The 20964-nt window shown below is 36.6% G+C and overlaps 1 protein-coding gene across 7 annotated transcripts in view; it reads left to right on the forward strand.

The window, feature by feature from the left end:
- Window positions 1–19110, forward strand: part of SESTD1 (SEC14 and spectrin domain containing 1) — a 62365-nt gene extending 43255 nt beyond the window's left edge. For all 7 annotated transcript variants that reach the window (XM_049812922.1, XM_049812904.1, XM_049812914.1 and 4 more), the window contains 9 exons: window positions 2495–2617; window positions 5287–5481; window positions 6140–6254; window positions 7366–7525; window positions 10892–10973; window positions 11290–11412; window positions 13254–13445; window positions 15872–15993; window positions 18361–19110. In XM_049812922.1, the coding sequence (XP_049668879.1) occupies window positions 2495–2617; window positions 5287–5481; window positions 6140–6254; window positions 7366–7525; window positions 10892–10973; window positions 11290–11412; window positions 13254–13445; window positions 15872–15993; window positions 18361–18490 (1242 nt within the window). In that variant the 3' untranslated portion in view covers window positions 18491–19110. The remainder of the gene's footprint in view (window positions 1–2494; window positions 2618–5286; window positions 5482–6139; window positions 6255–7365; window positions 7526–10891; window positions 10974–11289; window positions 11413–13253; window positions 13446–15871; window positions 15994–18360) is intronic.
- The last annotated feature ends 1854 nt before the right edge of the window (window positions 19111–20964 follow it).

Here is a 20964-nt window from a genome sequence, read left to right on the forward strand (position 1 = left end):
TCTCAGTACACAGGAAAAATGTGTTTCGCTGTTTTACCAAGCTAATCAGCTAATAAAGTGCATTTAAAAGCTGTCTAAATGGCATACAAATGGATGGGAAAAACTTAGTATATCTAGAAATTGATTTAACTTCCTTTTGGTTTATGGGAGAAAATCAGGCTAACAGAAGTAAGAAGATAATGATGGACTGGAAGAAACCAATAGAGGCAAAGTGCCATGAAATTTATTTTGCCAAAACAAACAGAAGTTGCAGTATAACATGTTTGCAGTATTTTCAGTTGGAATGGGTGTGTACATAGAAAGTTTTTTTCCATGTGTTGCTGACTTTTTTTTTTCAGTGTTTTGATTTCCTGTTAGCTTGCATTACAATTACGTTCCTATTTTATTCTTTGTAGAGCTTGCTAACCACTCCTGGCTTGCTTTTGCGTTCCTGTTTCGTTTTCACTATTTGCTGCTTCTGCCTACTGTGAACTGCTTAGTTCTTACTCCTGTCTCAAAGCACTCTTACCCATAACCACCTCTGTTTCCTTGTGCCTTCAATATCCTACCCTCTCTTTTTAACTAACACTCTTATTTCTATTCCATAGTTTTGTTTCCCTTTCCTTTGTCTTTCATGCTTCAGTGTTAAAGATGGCAATGATTTCCAGATGTTTTCTGATGAGCAGTTCTACTAAACAGACTGCTGATGAGCAACTCTGTATGTTATAAATTCTAGCTTTGTCCCTTCTTAGGCAGAGGTGCTAATTGCATTTTTCTAATCTTAATTCACAAAAATTAATGTCGGGCCCTACAGTTGTCTAGTCATTAACCATTTAAAAATATACTTTATGAAAATGACATCACTTCTTTCTGCAGGTCCCCTAGTGACTCTTCTCTCCTCAGTTCAAGTGTGTCACACAAGAATGGCCACGTGCTAAGCTAAGCAGTTTCAGAGGCAATGCAGTAGTTCCTGGAAACTTGTACTGGGGAGGTGATTTTGGTCAGAGAGGGCACTGCTAAGCAGTAGTCTTGCATGCTGTTTCAGACTTGCATGAGAACTGTCATTTCCATGTAAGAATTTTCCAGGCCATGCTGGGGTTACAGGGGGACATCTGGGTGCCTTCACTTCTAGGTCCATTCCATATTTAACCAGCAACAGCTGTGCAGAGGTGCTGAGCACAACAGGAAGTTTCTCTTTAAACAAAAAGAACCTAGAACTGTAGAGTCCTAATTTGTGCTAGAAATTATAAAAGTGAGGAAGATTCAGGATGCCTTTGGAGCAAGGAATATATGCTCTGAAACCGTGCTGGGGGGGGGGGAGGGGGTGCGAAAAAGGGGGGTAGGAAGACACAGACATGACTAAAAGGTGGGCTGAATTGAGTAACCTTCTGTAATGGTGAAGGTTATTCTTGGTTACTGTTGCAATGTAGCCTAGTAGCACTAGGAAAATGGTTCAATTAGTCCCTTTTTCATTTGTCTTCATGATTATGGTGTTACACTGTGTATTGTATTATATTTCCTGAAAACCTGTGTGACGGTGTTCTGTCATCTTTGTTTAAACAAAAGTCGCATTAAAGAGAGGAAGCTGGCTTCCTATGTTTTTTTCATTAAGGTTCAGAATGTGGGGGTATTCCTGCATTTTCTTACTTCAGGACTCCAGTAGTGACTTTTGTACTAGGTTTCATCACAGCTGTCTCTGTTTTCTAAATATTTAAAAATTTATCATAAAATCTTGCCATAGATACCATTTGATAATTCAAATGTGTATAAGGAAACTAAAATTTGAGATACTCTGCTTTGCTTTGAATAATATTAACATCAAATGACATAGTTTCAAAATAATAATAATGATAATAAAAGAAATCCAATACGGCAGTCCAAAATTGTATTGCCATGACCCTGCAAAAATTTCTGCAAAGGCAGATCCCATGAGATGTGGCCATTATTCTACATTATTTGAATAGAGCAAGTTGAAAGACATAAATATATAAAATACTAAGTTGTTGTGTAAATTTTATTTTTTAAGAAGTACGTATCCTGTACTTAAGTGTTACTGTATTCAACAAAATCAGGAGAAAACTCTCAGGTGTGAGGTTGAATACAGCTGTGCATTGTAATTCACTTAGGCAAAAAAACCCCTCACCAGCCTGTTTGAACACAGGAGGTCTATTTTCAAGAAAAATGTCATTTAAGCCTTTTACTACAGAGACATGAAATGGCAAGTATGTATGTGAAATCTTTTGCTAGCTGCCATCTGCTTTCATGGAGCTCGCAGGCTAAGGTTAATGAAAAGTGGTTTCTGCTTAAAGCTTTTGAAGATGTGAATGGATTCAACAAGACTGTCATGGTTTAAACCTAGCCAGCAACTATAAAGACTTATATAGATCCTAAAAAAATTTTCTTTTTCATAAATGTATACTTTGAAATATTTCTACTTACGTTACAAAACTCTTTTTATACCAGTTTTTGTGTAATTGATTTGCTACTTTTTTTGTCATCTTTATCTTACTGACAGGTAGTCAATTGGCTTGAAGGACCTGGATCAGAACAGCTAAGAACCCAGTGGGGAATAGGCGATTCAATTAGAGCTTCACAAGCTTTGCAACAGAAACATGAAGAGATTGAGAGTCAACACAGTGTGAGATTTCCCATACCCTTTTCAAGTAGCAAAATAATTCTAAGTACATGCAGTTATGAGCAATGTATTTTGGTTATGAGTATCTAGGAATTTTGCACAGTGCATGTTTTTTATGGCTTACAGAGGAAAGTACCTGAGCAGTTTAAGAACTTAATATGGTCCTTATATGTACATGTTATTTTGTTTGCCAGTGTAGAAACATACTGATTTCTTTCTATGATTTTTCTTGTTTTTATTACATTACAGCAGTTCTTAAATTTTCATGTTGAGTAGGAGAAGTAAATTTCCCTTTTCCTGCCTGCCAAAATGGCTGAGAAGTCCTGTACTTCTCAGGTGAATAAGTTAATATTTTTGTCTTTATTAAACTACATTTACCAGTAGCTGAAAATGGCTTAACATTTTCATTGATAAAGACTTCAGATATGGTTTATGTTCATAACGAAATCTCGAAGAGACTGTTTTGTAACTGTACTGACTTGATGCCTTTGCTCCAAACTTTGAAGACTTCCTAAGGTTCAGTAGAATTTTGTCTTTCCATACGATGATTAACTGTAATTGGGATATGAATATGTAATGTTCCCAAGGGGAATGTTACAGTGCTTTTCTTCTTTTCTGACTTTCCTGGATGTAGACATTGACAATTCTGTCCACTTTTCTGAAGTTCCCTTTACGGCCATGAACAACAGTCAGAAAATTTTTTTTTTTTTATACCAAAATATGTAATTGGGAGACCACTGGCCTACCTTAAATTTAGGTGCCTGTTTATAAATTAAAGCCATTTTTTGCTAACAGCACTGGAAAAATGTGCTTTGCCTTTTCCTTTGTTTTGTTTTTTTTTTTTTTTTTTCCCCTAAACACCTCATAACAGCTGAGTGTACTCTTCCTTTTTCATTATTTTCCTGGTTTTTTTCTCTCCTAGTAATTGAATTGACAGCTTGTATGCTTGCTTTTTTTTCGTAATCTCCTATTTATTGTTGATTAGATTACTTCTATTTTGAAGAAACTTGGAAAAACTTTGATTTGTTTTAAAGATAGGCTTTTTTTACTTTAGTTTACTCTGAAGTGAAAAATAATTTTCATAGGGTGTTTGTTTTGGTATGTTTCTTGTTTGCCTTTGGGGGTTTTAATTTTCTGGCTCTTATTCATGAGCAGTACTAGGACTGTTATTTTTGAGCAAATGTTGGCCTTTTCTCCTTCATTTTGAGCTGTGCCTAACTTGCCCTATGGAAAGTATCAGAAACACACTTTTCATATATCTGGTTTGCCAGTCTCTTAATGTCACTGATAGCTTGAACAAAATGAATCACTGCAACTGTTTTACATAACACTAAAAATTATTAATCCAGGTTATTTTTTGTTTGACTTCTCATATTATAGTTGACTTGTCACACTCAATAAGCTAGATTTGTATGTTCAATGTCTAAAAGTAATAACAAGAGTTATGTTGTGTAAACTGAGTTTATTAAACTATAGTACATGTGTGACAATGGACATTTCCATATTATGTCATCTTAGTTGCCCCTTTTGGGGTAGATGAGAAACTTATTCTGCTTTTACATTTTTGGCGGATTGCTAACTTAACTTTGTCATTACTTTTTTTTCCCCTCTTTGCATCTTTTCATACTCTTATTTCTTCCTGTGAGCAGATGGTAGAGGCGGCTTCGGGTAAAAAGAAAAAAAAAATTTCAGAATATGGATATTTATACTCTATATTTTGCATGCTTTGTAAATAAATGATGCAAAAAACAAATGCATAATTTAAAAAAATTGCAAACATCACAATAGGAGTGTGACAATACTGATAAAATTAGATGTTTTAGGCCAGTAGATGGTGCTATTCCATAGCATTACAAATGCATAGGTCGTTTGAAGGTCACTTTACTGTAGGCCAAAATAAAGGTTGTTGAGCGAACATGTTTTGCTTTACAGGCATCTCAGTCATGCAAGATGTGAATGTGATCTTGATGTATCAAGTCATTTTTAAATCTCCTGGAACTGTTAAAAATTTGAACTATTTTCTGTTGCAAATATACCACCATGACAACATAACTAACTCCTATGTATGTATTCAGTAATCAAAGCACTTGAAAAATAAATCTACACATTTTGAATTGAGTAGTGTAAATCTTTCCTTAATTAAGAAACAAGGATAATTTTGAAGTTTCTGTACATGGATACTCTGTTTTATTCGGAAGATAGAGATTACTTCTACTTTATCAACAGTAGTATTTTTTTTCCTAAATGTTTTAAGAAAATTCTTGCTGGTTTCAGTCATGATACTGAAAGTAACACCTAGATAGTCCTATGAACAGCTTTTTGTAATAGCTTATCACTTGGGAGAAGGTCTTCTGTTTCAATAGAGCACTATAGGCATGTAAGCATTAGAAATTTCTTTAAAAATGGTAGAATATTTCTGTTGGTTCAGGGGTTTGTGCTGGGAGCTAGTAGCCATGCCTTGTAACCTTCCCATCTTTCTGCACTTCTTGAGTTGATTTGAAATGAAGAATTTTTTTTCCTCCTGTGTGAAATTTCATAATTATAGCGTAAGCTGTAATAAGTTACTTCTTAAATCTGATTATTTATTAGTCTGTAGTTAGATGTATGCCATTTTAAGAAACATAGAATTATGTTTGGTATTATTTTAATGCTTAATTTTCCTGTGTTTGTAGGAGTGGTTTGCAGTTTATGTTGAGCTTAATCAGCAGATAGCAGCTCTTCTAAATGCAGGGGATGAGGAGGACCTTGTGGAATTGAAAGCATTGCAGCAACAGCTGAGTGATGTGTGTTACCGGCAGGCTAGTCAGCTGGAATTCAGGCAGAATCTATTACAAGCAGCACTTGAATTCCACAGTGTTGCCCAGGATGTAAGTTTTTAACTTTTCACAGCTCACCTGTCGATATATTATTGCCTTAGTATTATGATTGTTGAATACATTGGAAAAAATTGAGGAAGGTTAGGGGAAATACAATGTCACTTGGAAAATGCTATAAGTCTTCATTTACTATAATTGAAACACTGGGAAGGTGGATTTCCCCTTCTTTAGGGGGAAAGTGCTTTGTAATATGTCTTACATTTCAATAGTATTTGAAATAAAATGGTTATTAGTTAAAAAGTTGATTCCCTCCCGCCCCCATCTTGGTTTTTCTGTTGTGGGATTTTTATTGCTGTTGTTTTTTGTTTGTTTTTTTTATTTAGAGGCATATGCATTAATTGAACCACAATTTAGTGTACTTCTCATAGTTTTGTTTTTAAATTGGCATTCATTCCTTTCTTGTACTTGTCTAAAAAAAAAAAAAAAAAATCTGGACTGCCCACCTCGCCCAGTCTAGGGGTGTATGCTCTTGGAATTTTATAGGCAGATGGGTTGTTTGTCTTTCAACTTGACTTTCGTTTCCTATAGATGCAAAGAGGAACTTCTAAAATGACAGATCTCCAAACATTTAAAAAAAGATTGCAGACCCAACCATCTGAAGCTCAGACTTCTTTTTAAATATCAGCATTTATGTTGTTTTTCATTTTAGTTGTCTCAGCAATTGGATGGCCTACTAGGAATGTTGTGTGTAGATGTAGCACCAGCAGATGGAGCATCAATTCAACAAACTTTAAAACTACTGGAAGAGAAATTGAAAAGTGTTGGTAAGCAAAATACTTCTGCATTTCAGATAAATGCTAATGAATGCATTACAGGAAAAACCCCAGTAATCCCACCACCCCCTTTACAAAAAAGACAGCAGAAAAAATACTATCTCTTCTGATTCCTAGCTAAGTAATGTTCCACCTAACTACCTATGACCTATGCTATTTACTGCATAGTAGTTCTGTCTGGGAAAATGATCTGGAAATGGTTTTTTAAATGTTTTATATATAATACATATTTATTATATACCATTATCATCCATTTCATCTGTAAACAAACTTTCCCCCCACTAATCATTCTTAATATCTTGAGAATATAGTGCTTAGATGATCTTTCTGTCTCCAGAACTGACCCCTTGATGATTGTTATCCACTCAGTTTTAGAATGCTTGTACTGAGTATTTTGCAGTAGCTTTGAATGTATATGTTAATAAACGGTACATTTAAAGTTGTTACACTGTCAAGTATATAGAATAGAATATTTCAGTTGGAAGGGACCTACAATGATCATCTAGTCCAATATATTGTAGGAGAAAGAGCTTTGAAGCAAAATCATATATGGTTGAAGTAGTTATGATTGGAATATAAGTTTGATGCATAAACTAGATATTCCTTTAGGAAAACAGATAGTAGAGCTGCCAAATAATAGATGTAACAGCAGATTCTAAGGGATGGCATATTTTAGCATAGAAAAATGTATCAGCCATATGAGATGTGTTATGAAGTAGTAACTTCTGCCAGCCATGGAAGAACATTTAGGCTGCAACTGCTTAGCTGTGATAAATATTTTAGGTGTTGTGCAACTGTGTGGATTAAAGACATTAATTAGCTATTTATATGCTGAAAAGTTAATACTCAGTGTCAGCTTTTATTACTTTTCTTGTTATGTGCTAGGTCATAGAATAGCAAAGCCTTAGCTCTTCGTTAATACAGAAAAATACTCACTCAAACTTAAAAGTTGGAAGGGAAGTGAAAGACAGATAGTAATGTCCTTTTCACTTTCCAGCCTTCCATCTCAGATTCTGTTGCATTTCACATCTCTCCTTTGGGGAAAAAAATAACAAATTTATAAATGACCATTGACTTGTTTTTTTTCTTTTTTTTTCCTTAGACTTAGGCTTGCAAGGCTTGCGTGAGAAAGGTCAGAGTCTTCTTGATCAAATATCTAATCAAGCATCCTGGGCCTATGGGAAAGATGTGACCATTGAAAACAAAGAAAATGTGGACCATATCCAAGGAGTGATGGAAGATATGCAGCTTAGAAAACAAAGGTAATAATAACAGTTCTAGTAATTAAGATTTTCATATGCTGATAGGTGACTTTATATATATGTAAATATATATATTTATTTTTTTTAAGAGACCGTTTTGCTTTATCTTCAGTTATGGGATGTAGTGCAACTGTAATTTATATTTGTGGTATATTTAAATGGGACAGAAGCCTTCCTGTCTAATCTGTTGTAGCATATTCCTAAATCTAAGCACCTGTTGTATTTCAGTACTGGATGGAGTATTTGAGTGCTTTCCTGTACTTGTAAATGCTCAAGAATTATACGTTCCTTTTATATGGAGTTATGGAATGGATGCAAGGGCATCATTTAAATGTTAGCAGCTTGAGATGGAAGGTATAAGACTACAGTAGTGATGATGGCCCTAAAATTATGTATTAATTATGTACAGACTTGTTTAACCCCTTTTTCACAACCTCTATCGTTTAAGCATGGCATTTTCACTCCTGAAGATAGGAATAAAGATGGGATGGTGTCGGGGGACAGGTACAGAATGGAGGCAGAGAGTTCAGTTTTCAAAATGTGTTTTTTTGTGAGTTTTGGAAAATGATAGAGTGGAGAATGAAGTAGTAGGGAATAATGCTGGGGGGAAGTTGAATTTGTGAGAAAGATGGATTTGCCATCACCTTCTTCCTCCTAGCCTTTCATTAAGTATTTTTTTTTTTAAAAGATGTAGTAGTACTGGATTGGCTATAGTACTGCATTTTTTTCTACTCAACAGCGTGAGAGAATCAGATGATGTTGCTCATTATTACTGCTGGAACCCCTGACACAATAAAGTACTCTCCATAGAAAGTGCCTGAACTTTGAGGGCAATGGCTGAACAAAAAGATGCTTCTAGGGAACGATGAGGTCTAATGAGTATCAAGTTGCTCAATTGAGGAATTAATTCTACCACTCACAGTTTGTTCTCTTAGGGAGCTTAGTGTAAAAAACCATGTGTTTTGGTAGCGTTTAGAGAAGGTACTGTTTTAAGTATGTCTTCTGAATCCTATTTACTTGAGCAGCACTTGTGTTTAGAGGGCCAACTGCCAAGAGCTGTAGAGGACCATGTGTCACCGTGCAATAAAATGGCAGTTGGAATTCAGTACTGAGAAAAGAAATGCACGTGGGAGAAGGAAAAACTATATACATAGTAAGGGACTCTGAACCATCTGTTAAAGATAAACGTTGGAAGACTTTTGCAAAAATTGTTTTAATGTTCAGTCATACTGTGAGAAGCGAGTAGAACGCTAAGGACTATTAGAAAAGGAATAGAAAGTTAAAAGGAAAATGTCATTGTGTCACTGTATAGATTTGTAGTCTATTTCTGTTTTAACTGTTACACAATTCTGGTCCCTGTTCTCAGAAGAATTGTGGGAAGTCAATTAGAGGATCAAAAAGTCAATAAAATGTTCAGACAAAGGTATGAAGCAGCCTCCAGATGATGAATGATGAAACAAGGTGGTTCGTCAGCCTGGAGGAGAGACAAAAAAACATAAGGAGGACTATCTCTCAGTAGCATTTAGTAGTAATTTTTTGCAACACTTCAATTTTTTTCAAATTGTATTGAATGTTTCTTATTATTTATATACACATGTAGTATAATGTTTATTTCTAGGGGCATTTTGCTGGTTTAGTTATGCTTTTGGAACCCATAAACTGTTTTCCTGCACTATTAGCGCAACAAATTTCCTTTCTGTAAGCATCACAGCACTACAGGACATGTAACAAAACGCAGTACGCTAATGAACTGTTCTTTGGAAGTGCTTATGCTTGCAACCAGTTTGAAAAAACAGATCCATGCATACTGTCTTTTGCATTCACTTACAGTGCTAACTGTTATTGAGATTAATAATTCCATTTGCACTGGATGGGAGTCTGAATCTTGCTGTCTACTTAGTAGGCTCTGAAATTGAAGTGGAAAGGTCATTCTGCTGAATGTATTAGCTTAGCTCTCACTGTGGAAAGAAAAGAACTTTCGATTTATTTTTTTTTAATTCTAGCTAGAGAAAGAACTGCAAAATGCTTAATTCAGAACAAGAAAATTAAAATTAGTTGTTATATGAATTAGATTTTGAAATGCTTCCTGACAAGTTGTAGCAAAGGACATCATCATGTAAGGGTTCAATTATTACAATCTTTAGTTATCTAAAAAGAAAAACTGAAACATGTGTTAACATCTTTTAGACAGTCCTCATTTTATTCACCAAGAAAACTTCACCACCAGCTCACAGTACAGTTCAGAATTATGCCAGGTTTAAGCCAGCTTTCACCTAGACTTGAGTAGGATAAAGTCTGTCTTAGCAATGTAAGCCTCTGTGTGGCAAATCAAGGTGCAACAAGGTAAGGAACCTGCAAGGCTGCTGGAAGGTCTTGTAGCTATTGCTGGTATTACTGTCTGTAACTTAGCTGTATCAGGAGTCTTGAGGATCATGATTTCGGTGGGTTTTAGTGCTCCGTTCTATTTATTGCATATTTCTTACTGTTACGTGCGGCATTATATATTTTGGCCAATCTAAGCAGCACAAAAATGTTTCAGTCGCCTTTAAGCACAAATACAGGCTGGGCAATAAGTGGATTGAGAGCAGACCTGTGGAGAAGGACTTGGGGGTTGATGAGAAGCTCAACATGACCCAGCAATGTGCACTCATAGCCCAGAAAGCCAACTGTACCCTGGGCTGCATCTAGAGTGACCAGCAGGTTGAGGGAGGTGATTCTCCCCCTCTTCTCCACTCTTGTGAGACCCCACCTGGAGTGCTGCGTTCACCTCTGGGGCCCCCAACATAAGGAGGGCAGGGACCAGCTGGAGTGAGTCCAGAGGAGGGCCATGAAGATGGTCAGGGGGCTGGAGCACCTCTCCTGTGAAGACAGGCTGAGAGAGTTGGGGTTGTTCAGCCTGGAGGAGAAGGCTCTGGGGAGACCTTACAGCAGCCTTCCAGTACCTAAAGGGGGCCTACAGGAAAGCTGGGGAGGGACTTTTTCCAAGGGCTTGTAGTGATAGGACAAGGGGTAATGGCTTTAATCTGAAAGAGGGTAGATTTAGATCAGATGTGAGGGAGCAGTTCTTTACTGTGAGGATGGTGAGGCACTGGAACAGGTCGCCCGGAGAGGTTGTGGATGCACATGCCTGGGTGTTCAAGGCCAGGTTAGATGGGGCTTTGAGCATCCTGGCCTGGTAGAAAGTGTCCCTGCCCATGGCAGGGGGGTTGGAAGTAGGCAATCTTTAAGGTCCCTTCCAACCCAAACCATTGTGATTCATGAACACTTGCATCTTAATGCTGTTCACTGAAAACAACATTGTCAAACTCATGATGTATTGTGTGTGCTGTATGTATGTTGGTGAGTCTTTCTGTGCTACTCTTTAAGGTGTGAGGATATGGTGGACGTGCGGCGACTGAAGATGCTTCAGATGGTGCAGTTATTTAAATGCGAAGAAGATGCTGCTCAGGTATGGAAATGCCTACAGAATTTCATCATTCTGGTCTTTGTTGTCCACTGGTTAAATTTATGGGAGTTGACAGTTGTACAGTATTATTTTTACGACTTTCAAATGTAGTTTATTTAGTGAATTTGTACAGTGAAAATAAAGAATATAGCAATGACTAAAAATAGTGCATTTGGTGATTGCATGCATGATCTACCAGTTTGTGATATCTCTTAACTTTTTTCTATATCAAATGTATATGTGAGTACTGAAGTTACTTCACCCTTCTGGATTAATTTCTTTTCAATTTAATTTTATTCTTTTGACTTTTGTTTTTAAGGCAGTAGAATGGTTAAGTGAACTGTTGGATGCTCTGTTGAAGACACACATTCGACTGGGAGATGATGCTCAAGAAACAAAAGTTTTACTGGAGAAACATCGAAAATTTGTTGATGTTGCACAGGTGAAATTAATTATTTTTTTAGCAATATTGTTTTTGTACAGTTTCAGAAGATCTCCTAAATAGAATTGGTACCTGTATGGACAATCATGGAACAGATGTTACTATTCTTAATGATTTGCCTCAATGCTTGAATGAAGAAACCGTGATTGCTGGAATTGGTGATGAGCCTAATGAGATTTTTTGAAGTTCCATCCACAATAGCGACACTGCAGTTTACTACCTCAGTTTATCTACTTCATGTAGGCAATGTAAACCACAAAATATAAAGTTCACATTGACTTTCTTAAAAGGCATATATTTCAAACAGTCTTTATAATGATTTTTTAATTACTGCAATAACATACTGAAATATGGCTGAGCCACTTGGTTTCAGTCTATTTTGTGCTGTACTTCGTGAAACAGAGCCTGTCTTTCTATGGGTTTTCCAGATAGAGTTGACTGCTGGTGTATGATGGTCCTGCTCGTACAAGAAGTTTTGGCACTAGCAGAGTTAGGGGTTGGACAGAACTGACAGCTTTAATTCTTGATTGTAGCAGCCAACTAATGAATCCTGCTGTACAAGAGTCTACTGAAATTCACTGAAGCCATAGGGCATGTTTGCACACCTGTTTGCAAATCCGAAATATGCAAACAGATGCTGGGTACATGTGAAAGAATTTCGCCTAAGAATAGAAATGTACAAGCTGGGCATTTTTCAGGTGCTTTTTCAGATGTATACTGCTTTTAGGAATGACTAATTCAGACTTGCCAATTAACAGATGTGATGTTTTTTAATTGCACCTGTTACACTGGAACTGATTTTTCTCTTTTGATGAATTAGAACTGACGATGACAGGAGAGTAGCTTACTGTTACAGTGATGTGCCACAATGCACCTGGATGCTGGGTGACTACAAACACGGTAACAGTGAAGTCAGTGAGATAGTCATCTTGGCAGTAGCTATCAAGTATCCCATGTAAGATCCAAGCAGCTATTTGAAATTTTCAGGAAGCTCTGTTCTTTTGCCAAGTGTGAATACTAGTGTCATGGTTTAACCCCAGCCGGTAACTAAGCACCACGCAGCCACTCACTCACTCCCCCCCACCCAGTGGGATGGGGGGAGAATCAGAAGGAAAAAGGTAAAACTCATGGGTTGAGATAAGAATAGTTTAACAGAACAGAAAAGAAGAAGCTAATAATGATAATAATAACAATAATAAAATTACAATAATAATAAAAAGGATTGGAATGTACAAAACAAGTGATATACAATGCAATTTCTCACCACTCGCTGACTGATCCCCAGTTAGTTCCTGAGCAGTGATCCCTCCTAGGCCAACTCCACCCTAGTTTATATACTGGGCATGATGTCACATGGTATGGAATACTCCTTTGGACAGTTTGGGTCAGCTGCCCTGGCTGTGTCCCCTTCCAACTTATTGTGCCCCTCCAGCCTTCTTGCTGGCTGGGCATGAGAAGCTAAAATATCCTTGAGTTAGTCTTAACACTACTTAGCAACAACTGAAAACATCAGTGTGTTATCAACATTCTTCTCATACTGAACTCAAAACATAGCACTGTACCAGCTACTAGAAAGAAAATTAACTCTATCCCAGATGAAACCAGGTCAGCTAGACAACAAGGGATTTTTTTTTTTTTAAGAGCAAAAGCACCGTTTGGTCACTACAATTTTATTCATACTTCATCAGCATTTTCTAGTAGACCAGATTAGTTCAATATACTTTGTGGGCCTAAACTGAGGAGCTTTCATAAACTTGTCTGCTGTTAAGATGCTAATTAGCTCCTAAATTAAACACAGCGTTTTTACGTGTACCTTCTTTCCCATCCCCTCCAACTTTTAGAGTACTTACGATTATGGGAGACAGTTACTGCAGGCAACTGTTGTCCTGTGCCAGTCCCTGCGGTGCACTTCGAGGTCCTCAGGGGACACACTTCCAAGACTGAACAGAGTGTGGAAACAGTTTACAATAACTTCTGAAGAAAGAGTACACCGGCTAGAAACAGCTGTTGCATTTCATTCAAGTGCTGAAAAGGTGAGTGTTGTGTTTTTAAGAAGAAAAATTTCTTTAAGCAAACAAAATGTAAGAAAAACCAAGTTGTCAGTGTGTATTTATTGCCCCTTTCTAAATATTAAAAACAAGCAGAAAGAAGAATTTAAGCATATTTTTCATTGTTAATTTCAATACTTAATGCGATTCTTGCTAGCATACCTATATTGGTATAGGGCCTGCTTAATAAAAAGGGAAACAGCAGCCCTGAAGCTCAGGTGCATTGAGTTGGGGCTGGAAGAATTTTTTTTTTTAACTCTTCAGAGAAGAACTCTTATGTTGATCATAAAGCATTTCTTTGTGTGTTTTAGACTGTAATTCTTAAAGGCAAGGAAGACTTCTTGCTTTGTGGTTTTGTGCAGGGTATAATACAAAGCTACGGGGTCATTTAAGATCTTTGGAGAGTTAAAAGGAGTATTGCCTTTTAAGCTGTGTGCATTTTGAATGCGATATCCTTCTCACAAACTGTGTAAATGAATGCAACTCTCACCAGTTTAGCTTCCATGCATGCTATGTTGCTGCGTCTTGTATTTTTGCATTTGGAGGGTGTTGAACATTCTGTTATGGATGCACGACGAACCAAATCCTACAGGTGTTAAAACTCAGATTTATTCTTCAGCAAAAGTTAGTTAGAATTCCGGTAACATTTTATAAAACCACAGGCTCAATGATGTAAAGAGAATTAATACTACACGGCTGACTTAAGAATCCTTAAGATTTAAAGTGATGGCTCAAAACATGTGTCTCACCTAAAAGCTGCGGGCTCTCTCCCTCGAGGAGTTACCTCGGGCAGTTCCCCGGCCTGAGGGGGTGTCCCTGACTGCAGACCCGCTGCTCCGAGGAGGGCTGATTCCAACATGTCCTCCGGCAGGACCCTGTTTATGCCTGTGGAATCTGACCTGTGGTCATTTAATTCTATTGGCCAGGAGGGTCACCTCGGTGTACCTGGCGCATCTCGATTGGCCAGTTCAAATTTCAACCTGCGGCCTCCAGGGTTTCCTTCCCCTTCTCCTTTCCTGGAGAAGTTTCATTTCCTGCTGGTGGGATGGGGGCGGAATGTACTGCTGCACATGCTTTCTTCAAAACACACCTCTACCTTGCTATGGTTTTCAAACTCCTGTAACCAACTGTCTCACCACTGTGCCCTGTTGGATGATGCTAGAAGCCACAGAGGAGGATGAGCAGTCAATAACAATGTTATGGGGAATAGTAGCTATTTGTTAACAGCTTGCTGAAGCAGGGAATGCTGAGGGTTTTCGAATACCTGAATTCGAGACAATATCCATTAATGTAGATCATGAGAGATATGGCCTTTTCGTCCAGGGACCATTCTTTCTGTGAAGTGATACATTTCAGAAAAGCAATTTAGAGTATGTATCTCTAATATTGACAATAAAATTGCATATAACTGCAAAAAAAAAGCCAACCTTGGACATGATAAAAGAAAATAAATTCATTCTGTCTCTGAAGGAGAGCATGGATGCAAAGTTGATTCATATGCTCCTTCCTTTCATTCAATTCTTGTTTGTATTAATGGAAGATACTTTGAATTTGTAGGCATTGGGAGTTGATGGAGCTTCACAAAAGCAGAAATATATCATCTGTGCTGCCACAGATGACTGAAAAAAGTTTTATCTGATACCAAATTAGAATTCAGTGGTTCATAAACTCCTAAGAGTTGATTGTCTCAGTCCATATTATGAGCATTCTTTCATTATTGCAGTAGCTAATTGCTATGTTTTTAGGCAATCGTGAGTTTAAAAAAAGTAAATGTATGGCTGAAAAAATAATGCTCCTGTTCAAAAACATAATTCTCCTAGCACTATTGTGACATATTGATGAGTCTGTGAGGAAAATATGCTGTTAATATCCATGCTGCTTTGGAAAAAAGTAAGAAGTGGCAGAGGAAGAAGTGGAAGAAAATATAGAGCTAAGTACTAAGATTGGGTCCCAATCCTGTCTGGAAACGCTTGTGTTCAGACTTTTTTAATCCCACTTGTTCTGTGCCAGATGTAGATTTTAGTTTTGAAATGGCTTGTAAGGGGCCCTTTATTATCCATGTTTCTTACATCTCATATGACTGTCTAGTATGTTTAATAATGCAGGTTACTATTTTTATGCATTTTATATTGCTGGAATATTGTCTAGTAAGACTATTTTTTCTTTTTTGTTTCCTCTTAGAAGTAATGTAAAACATTCTAGTACAGAACAGTGGTAGCCCTGAACTATCTTCTCAATGTAGGTTAATCTATATTGTCCTTTCTTGAATTATATGAATATTTCGATCTCACATAAATGCAGCAGTAAAGATGCTGAAAGAGCATTCACTCTACCAGTTAATGGCACTTAAAAAACTACATGCTATCCCTTGTGTACTTTCTTCTGCATTTCCTTATTTATTTTTTCAACAGATTTTGCAAGAATGTCCAGAGCAGCCTGAAGCTTTTAATGAAATGGAGCGATTTGATGAAATTGAAGCAGTTGGGAAATCGCTGTTGGACAGACTAACAGTGCCTGTAGTTTATCCTGATGGGTATGCAAAATGTTTTTCTAGTGCCTTTGGAATATGCTTTTGGTAAAGTTTTATAATAGTCTCATAAGAAGAAGAATCTTGAATGCTTATTGTTGAAATTAAAAAGGCAGTGCACTGATAAAATTCTTTTAAAATTCTTTCCCATCTTTTCACAGAAAGCAGGCAGGTCCAATTTCAAACCTTACACAAACAATGTGCCCACTTTCTCAAAGTAGTAACTTTTTCACACTTAGTAATGATTAGATTTAAGCAGTCTTTACACCAGCAAAGTATGTAGAAGTAACACAAGAAGGACCAGTCCCAATATCCTCTCCCTGAAAAAAGATACCAGATTAGAATCATGGTATTTTGATTAATTTATTTGTGATTCTACCTGTCTGAAGTCTTAAGCCAGTACATTGAAGATAAATTTACATTTGATTTGTTCAGCAAATAAAACAGTACTTCCCTCATGAGCTATTCATAATAATTTAAAATTGGTGGCTGTCTTGAGCTACAAAAGCAAATTGAATTTGGAATCTCATCTCTAATAAAACTCAGTTCTCTGTGTTCAGTAAAATACACTTGTCCATTGTGATGCTGAGCTTGTAGTTAATTTCTTCTGAGTATAACCAAGCCTTGGAACTAGTCTCTGGGTGTGTAGGATCCCTCACCATAATGAATGAGATCTGAAATCAGTATTTTGAATTAGAGGCTGAAACCTTATGAGATGGTATCAGGTAACTGCCTTATGGATAACCTAAAGTTGATCTGAAAAATACATTTACAGGAAGCTGGTTGTGAAAATTAATTTCCTGTCATCTAATTTCCAAAATATCATGTTCCCTGTGCAGTATAGTCTCCTTCAGTAAGGAGGTCTACCCGTGAAGATGGACCAAGGCCTGAACTAGTAGTGATTTTTACTGCCCTTTCAGTAGTGTATTTGAAAATAGTGGAGGATTTTATAGCTGTGAGGAAAAAAACCAAAAACCACACCAACCCCAAGTGTGTTATGTTTGATGAAGTATTTTGGTATATCTTTTGTATAGCAGATTTTAGTGACCCAGTAAAAGTAGCAACTGTTATTTATTCTTAAAACATGTCTATAAAGTAAAAACAAACATTAGAACCTGGGAAAGCTCCCCATGAAAGAAGATGCTTGCCACGCTTTGAGGTTTGAGTCATAACACAATGCTCCTATAGGTGTATATACACTCATATTTTAGGCTGACTGAATCCTGAATATTATTTCTGACCCCTCTGGCATTTCAGCAGAGTTCTGTGTGTCCCCTTTCTCAAAAGTGGAATCTTAGCTGTCCTAAATCCCAGGATCTCCTGCTTATTGTCCCTAGGAATTCTATTTTTGAAGCATTTAAAAAAACAATTTGCAAGGGGTTCACTGATTAGTAGAAATAGCTTAAGAATTGCAGGAACACACAAAATGTCATAAAATGCTTGGAGGCATCTTCATCAACCTCTTCACTACTTTGGACTTTTGTCAATATCTACTTGGATGTCCAGGTCACTGTTCCCTGTCCTGCTCATGGCTTCTAACCTGCATCAGGAAAAGCATCTGCCCATACTGTGATCCCATGCAGAGCTGTGCAATCTTTTGTCTTTGGAGTTCCCTAGTAAAACTAGTCTAATCCTGTGTGAAATAACTTTTCTGTCTGCTTATGCCTGTCCCCCCACTCTTTCCAAAGTCCTTTGCCCTACCACCATTTCCAGTCTTCAACCTCTGTGCTTTGTAATTAGATTTGACACCTGTTCTTCTGAAACATATATTCTGTTCAAATCCTCCTTTTGCTGTCTCCTTGGTTAGTGGTTTCCCTAACATTTCAGCTGTTCTTTTGTTGTATTTGAATGGGAGAAATCAACTTACAAGCCATATGTTCTTTTCAGTTTGATAGATAGATGACATAGTTTGACAGCATGTGGCTGACTTCACATACACAGAGTCCTTCGATAATGCAGCAATTGCATAGCCTCAGAATTCATGTATAGACAGATTTCCTTGATTGTCATAGTACTCAAAACTGCCAGACTGAATTGGGAGGTAGCCAGAAGTGTTGGGAAGTATCTAGTTGTACTTACAGAACAGTGCCCTGCTGTTGAGAGAATCTTTTGAGTATAAAAGGATCACTTAGTATTTGTAATAATTTCATCAAGATCTGCTGTCAAGTCTCATCACTGTGTCCCCAAAGCCTTTTAAAGGTGGCTTTTAAATTTCAGAGGAAAAAGTGCCTATTTTTCTTATCTACTTTGTGTTTTCTAGTGCCGTTCGCGTGTATATTCACATACTGTCTTTTCACTGGTAACTTCTTGTGTCGCTGGTTTTTGGTTTTGTTTTTGGTTTTTTTTTGTTTTGTTCTGTTTTTTTTTTTTTAGGTCCGAGCAGTACTTTGGGAGCCCAAGTGATATGGCTTCTGCAGCAGAACACATTAGAGAGAAGATGAAGCTAGTTAGCCTGAAAAAACAGCAGCTGAGACAACCAGAAGCCACTACCCCAGAGAGCTAATACTGACCCTTCCTTATGAATTCATAATAGGACTTCAGTTTGTAATCCAGCATGTTGTTTGCATATTACAGAATTTGGCATAATATATTAAAATGCATTTCACAGCCGTTATAAGTCTCATCTTTTTTCAGAGTAAATGTTCTCAGCATCTTAACACTGTACATCTATCAAGCCATAATTATTTAACATGCTATGAAACCATAGATTCCAAGTATCTTATGAAAAGGAACTGTAAACTTTGCACTGAAATTTGCTGTAAAGCTTTACCTGACCTGTCAGCTGCTTCTTAATTAAACAGCTGATGCAAGCTTTGACTGGTGCTAATGAAAGTGTTAGGAGTTCCGTATTATGAAATTGTAGTTCTTCGCTTCCCCCTATGCCCAGGTGATGTAGTAATTTTAGACTGTAGGTAAAGTTCCTGCAGTGTAGACAGTGGTGACCCTATAATTTTAATTTTAAATACTTTAAAAAAAATAAAAATCATTTTTATTGTGCCAGTATGCAACCTGCCCATCAAATCTTTGATATATCAAATTCATTAAACAGATGTTTTCCTATTTGTATTGATAATGTATTAAAAGCTGTTTGTGCTTAATAAAAATCATCTTTTTAAAATCTAATATGAATTTGTTCTGGTCTGTATCCCCAAATGTCATTTGTGTTATAATTTTATGATAAATGGTAGTAAAAATCATCACTCCCCCAATATTTTTACAAAGTTGGTATAAGTTTTCTTACGAAATACTCTTTATGACACACTGTAGCTGTAAGGGGAACTGCTCTTGAACTATTATTAATAGGAGCAAGAGTTGGTTTTTTTTTTCTTACTTTTTGGTAGCAGTACTTACACAAAAGTAAGATAGTATGTGCATAAGTCTGTGTTATATTAATAATCGTTTTGTTCCCATGTAAGACTGGTACATGTCTCTTGTGCTTTATTTCTAAGTCTTGTTTCCCTTTGAATGGAGAATCTTGAATAATGTGAATATCCCTGGTAGTACTTTTGAGGTTAAAGATTTTCATCTAATGAAAAATTATGAACATGAAGTTCATAAATAACTTAAAACCATGAGATTAGTAATAAAAGAAATTTATTAAGAGAAAGGAATTGGATTGAAACAAAATCAGCTGTGTGCATAATTTGGCTAACTTCTTACTCTTCAGGATTTAATATGGATAAATTCAATATTATATTTACTGCAAGGTGGTGTGGTATCTGACCATTTTAGAATACTGTGTGTGAAACAAACAACCGTAGGTGTAAATCACACTGTATTTTGCTCACAGTAAAGATAATGCTCTGTTCTGCAGGCATCGTTATTACTTTTCAGGTTTTCTTGATGGATCTGTCATTCAAATATTATATTTACTTATTTGTCTCAGTTTTTCCACATTTTCTCCAGAGGAAAATGATGTGTCAAAGCAATTTCTCTAATTTTGAATTACTATTTTTTATAATGGCTTATCTGTAACTTCAGTGATAAAGGTATTTTTCCTCTCGGGGTATTTTGGCAGAGGAAATCCAATTATTTTGATGCATTTGATGCAATAGTGCAATATTACATTAATACTAGTTTAAAACCAACTGAAGTTTCACAGACCTTATTTATAGAGAGACTTTTTCAATATAATCTTTTAAGATTTAATTTAGTTGTTTAATTCTGTTGAGAAAGCTGCTGTTACCATGGCTAATATTTGGATGACAAATTTATTTAGAAAGAACCCAAACATGAAACATCTACATATATTAAATGCAAAGAGCAAACACAAAAGTAAATTATGATTATAGTTGTTAATAAGCACTATGTCTCCCAATTCTGCAGCATTTGTTTGTAAATCAAATCTACTTACATTAAGTAATGGTCTGCAGTATAAAATCCCATTAAAATACTAGTTTATGGTAAGCACATTACGAACACTAAGATTATTTGCAGGTTTTTATTTTATTTTTTATTCTATTTTTATTCTGTTTAGGGTCTCAATAAGGTATGCAAAACCAGAGCAGTATCAGAAGCTCCAAACTCATGACAGCTGCATTCACAACTTGGAACTGAGGACGGTTCACCCTAATAACCCCAATGTTAAGTTTGGCTCGGTGCATGAAGTCCAATCTTGAGGCTGTTCTTAATCTGTTGTCCGGCATTCCTAGAGGCCAGTGAATTCTGACTTTCACCCTATTGTCTCTAAACGAGAGTCTCAAATGATATAACCCCTTGAGCTATGCCAGCCTTTGGAATTCCTTGCCTTTAGGGAAATCAAGTGGCTGGTAAGGTGCTGTTTACCAGCACTTTGGGATTTGCCCGTTTCCTGTGTATCAGGAATGATGGCAAGTAGTTTTTTAGGTCATGTTGAGTGAATCTGCCAGATATTTCTGAGTCCTTCCTATGAACTCTGAGACTTCCTGTCTTCCTGAAGGAATTGAATAAACACCATCTGTTAAGAATACTGTTGAATTTAACTAATTGAGAGATATA

Source organism: Accipiter gentilis, chromosome 1, assembly GCF_929443795.1.
Source record: "Accipiter gentilis chromosome 1, bAccGen1.1, whole genome shotgun sequence".
Taxonomy (NCBI): Eukaryota; Metazoa; Chordata; class Aves; order Accipitriformes; family Accipitridae; genus Astur; species Astur gentilis.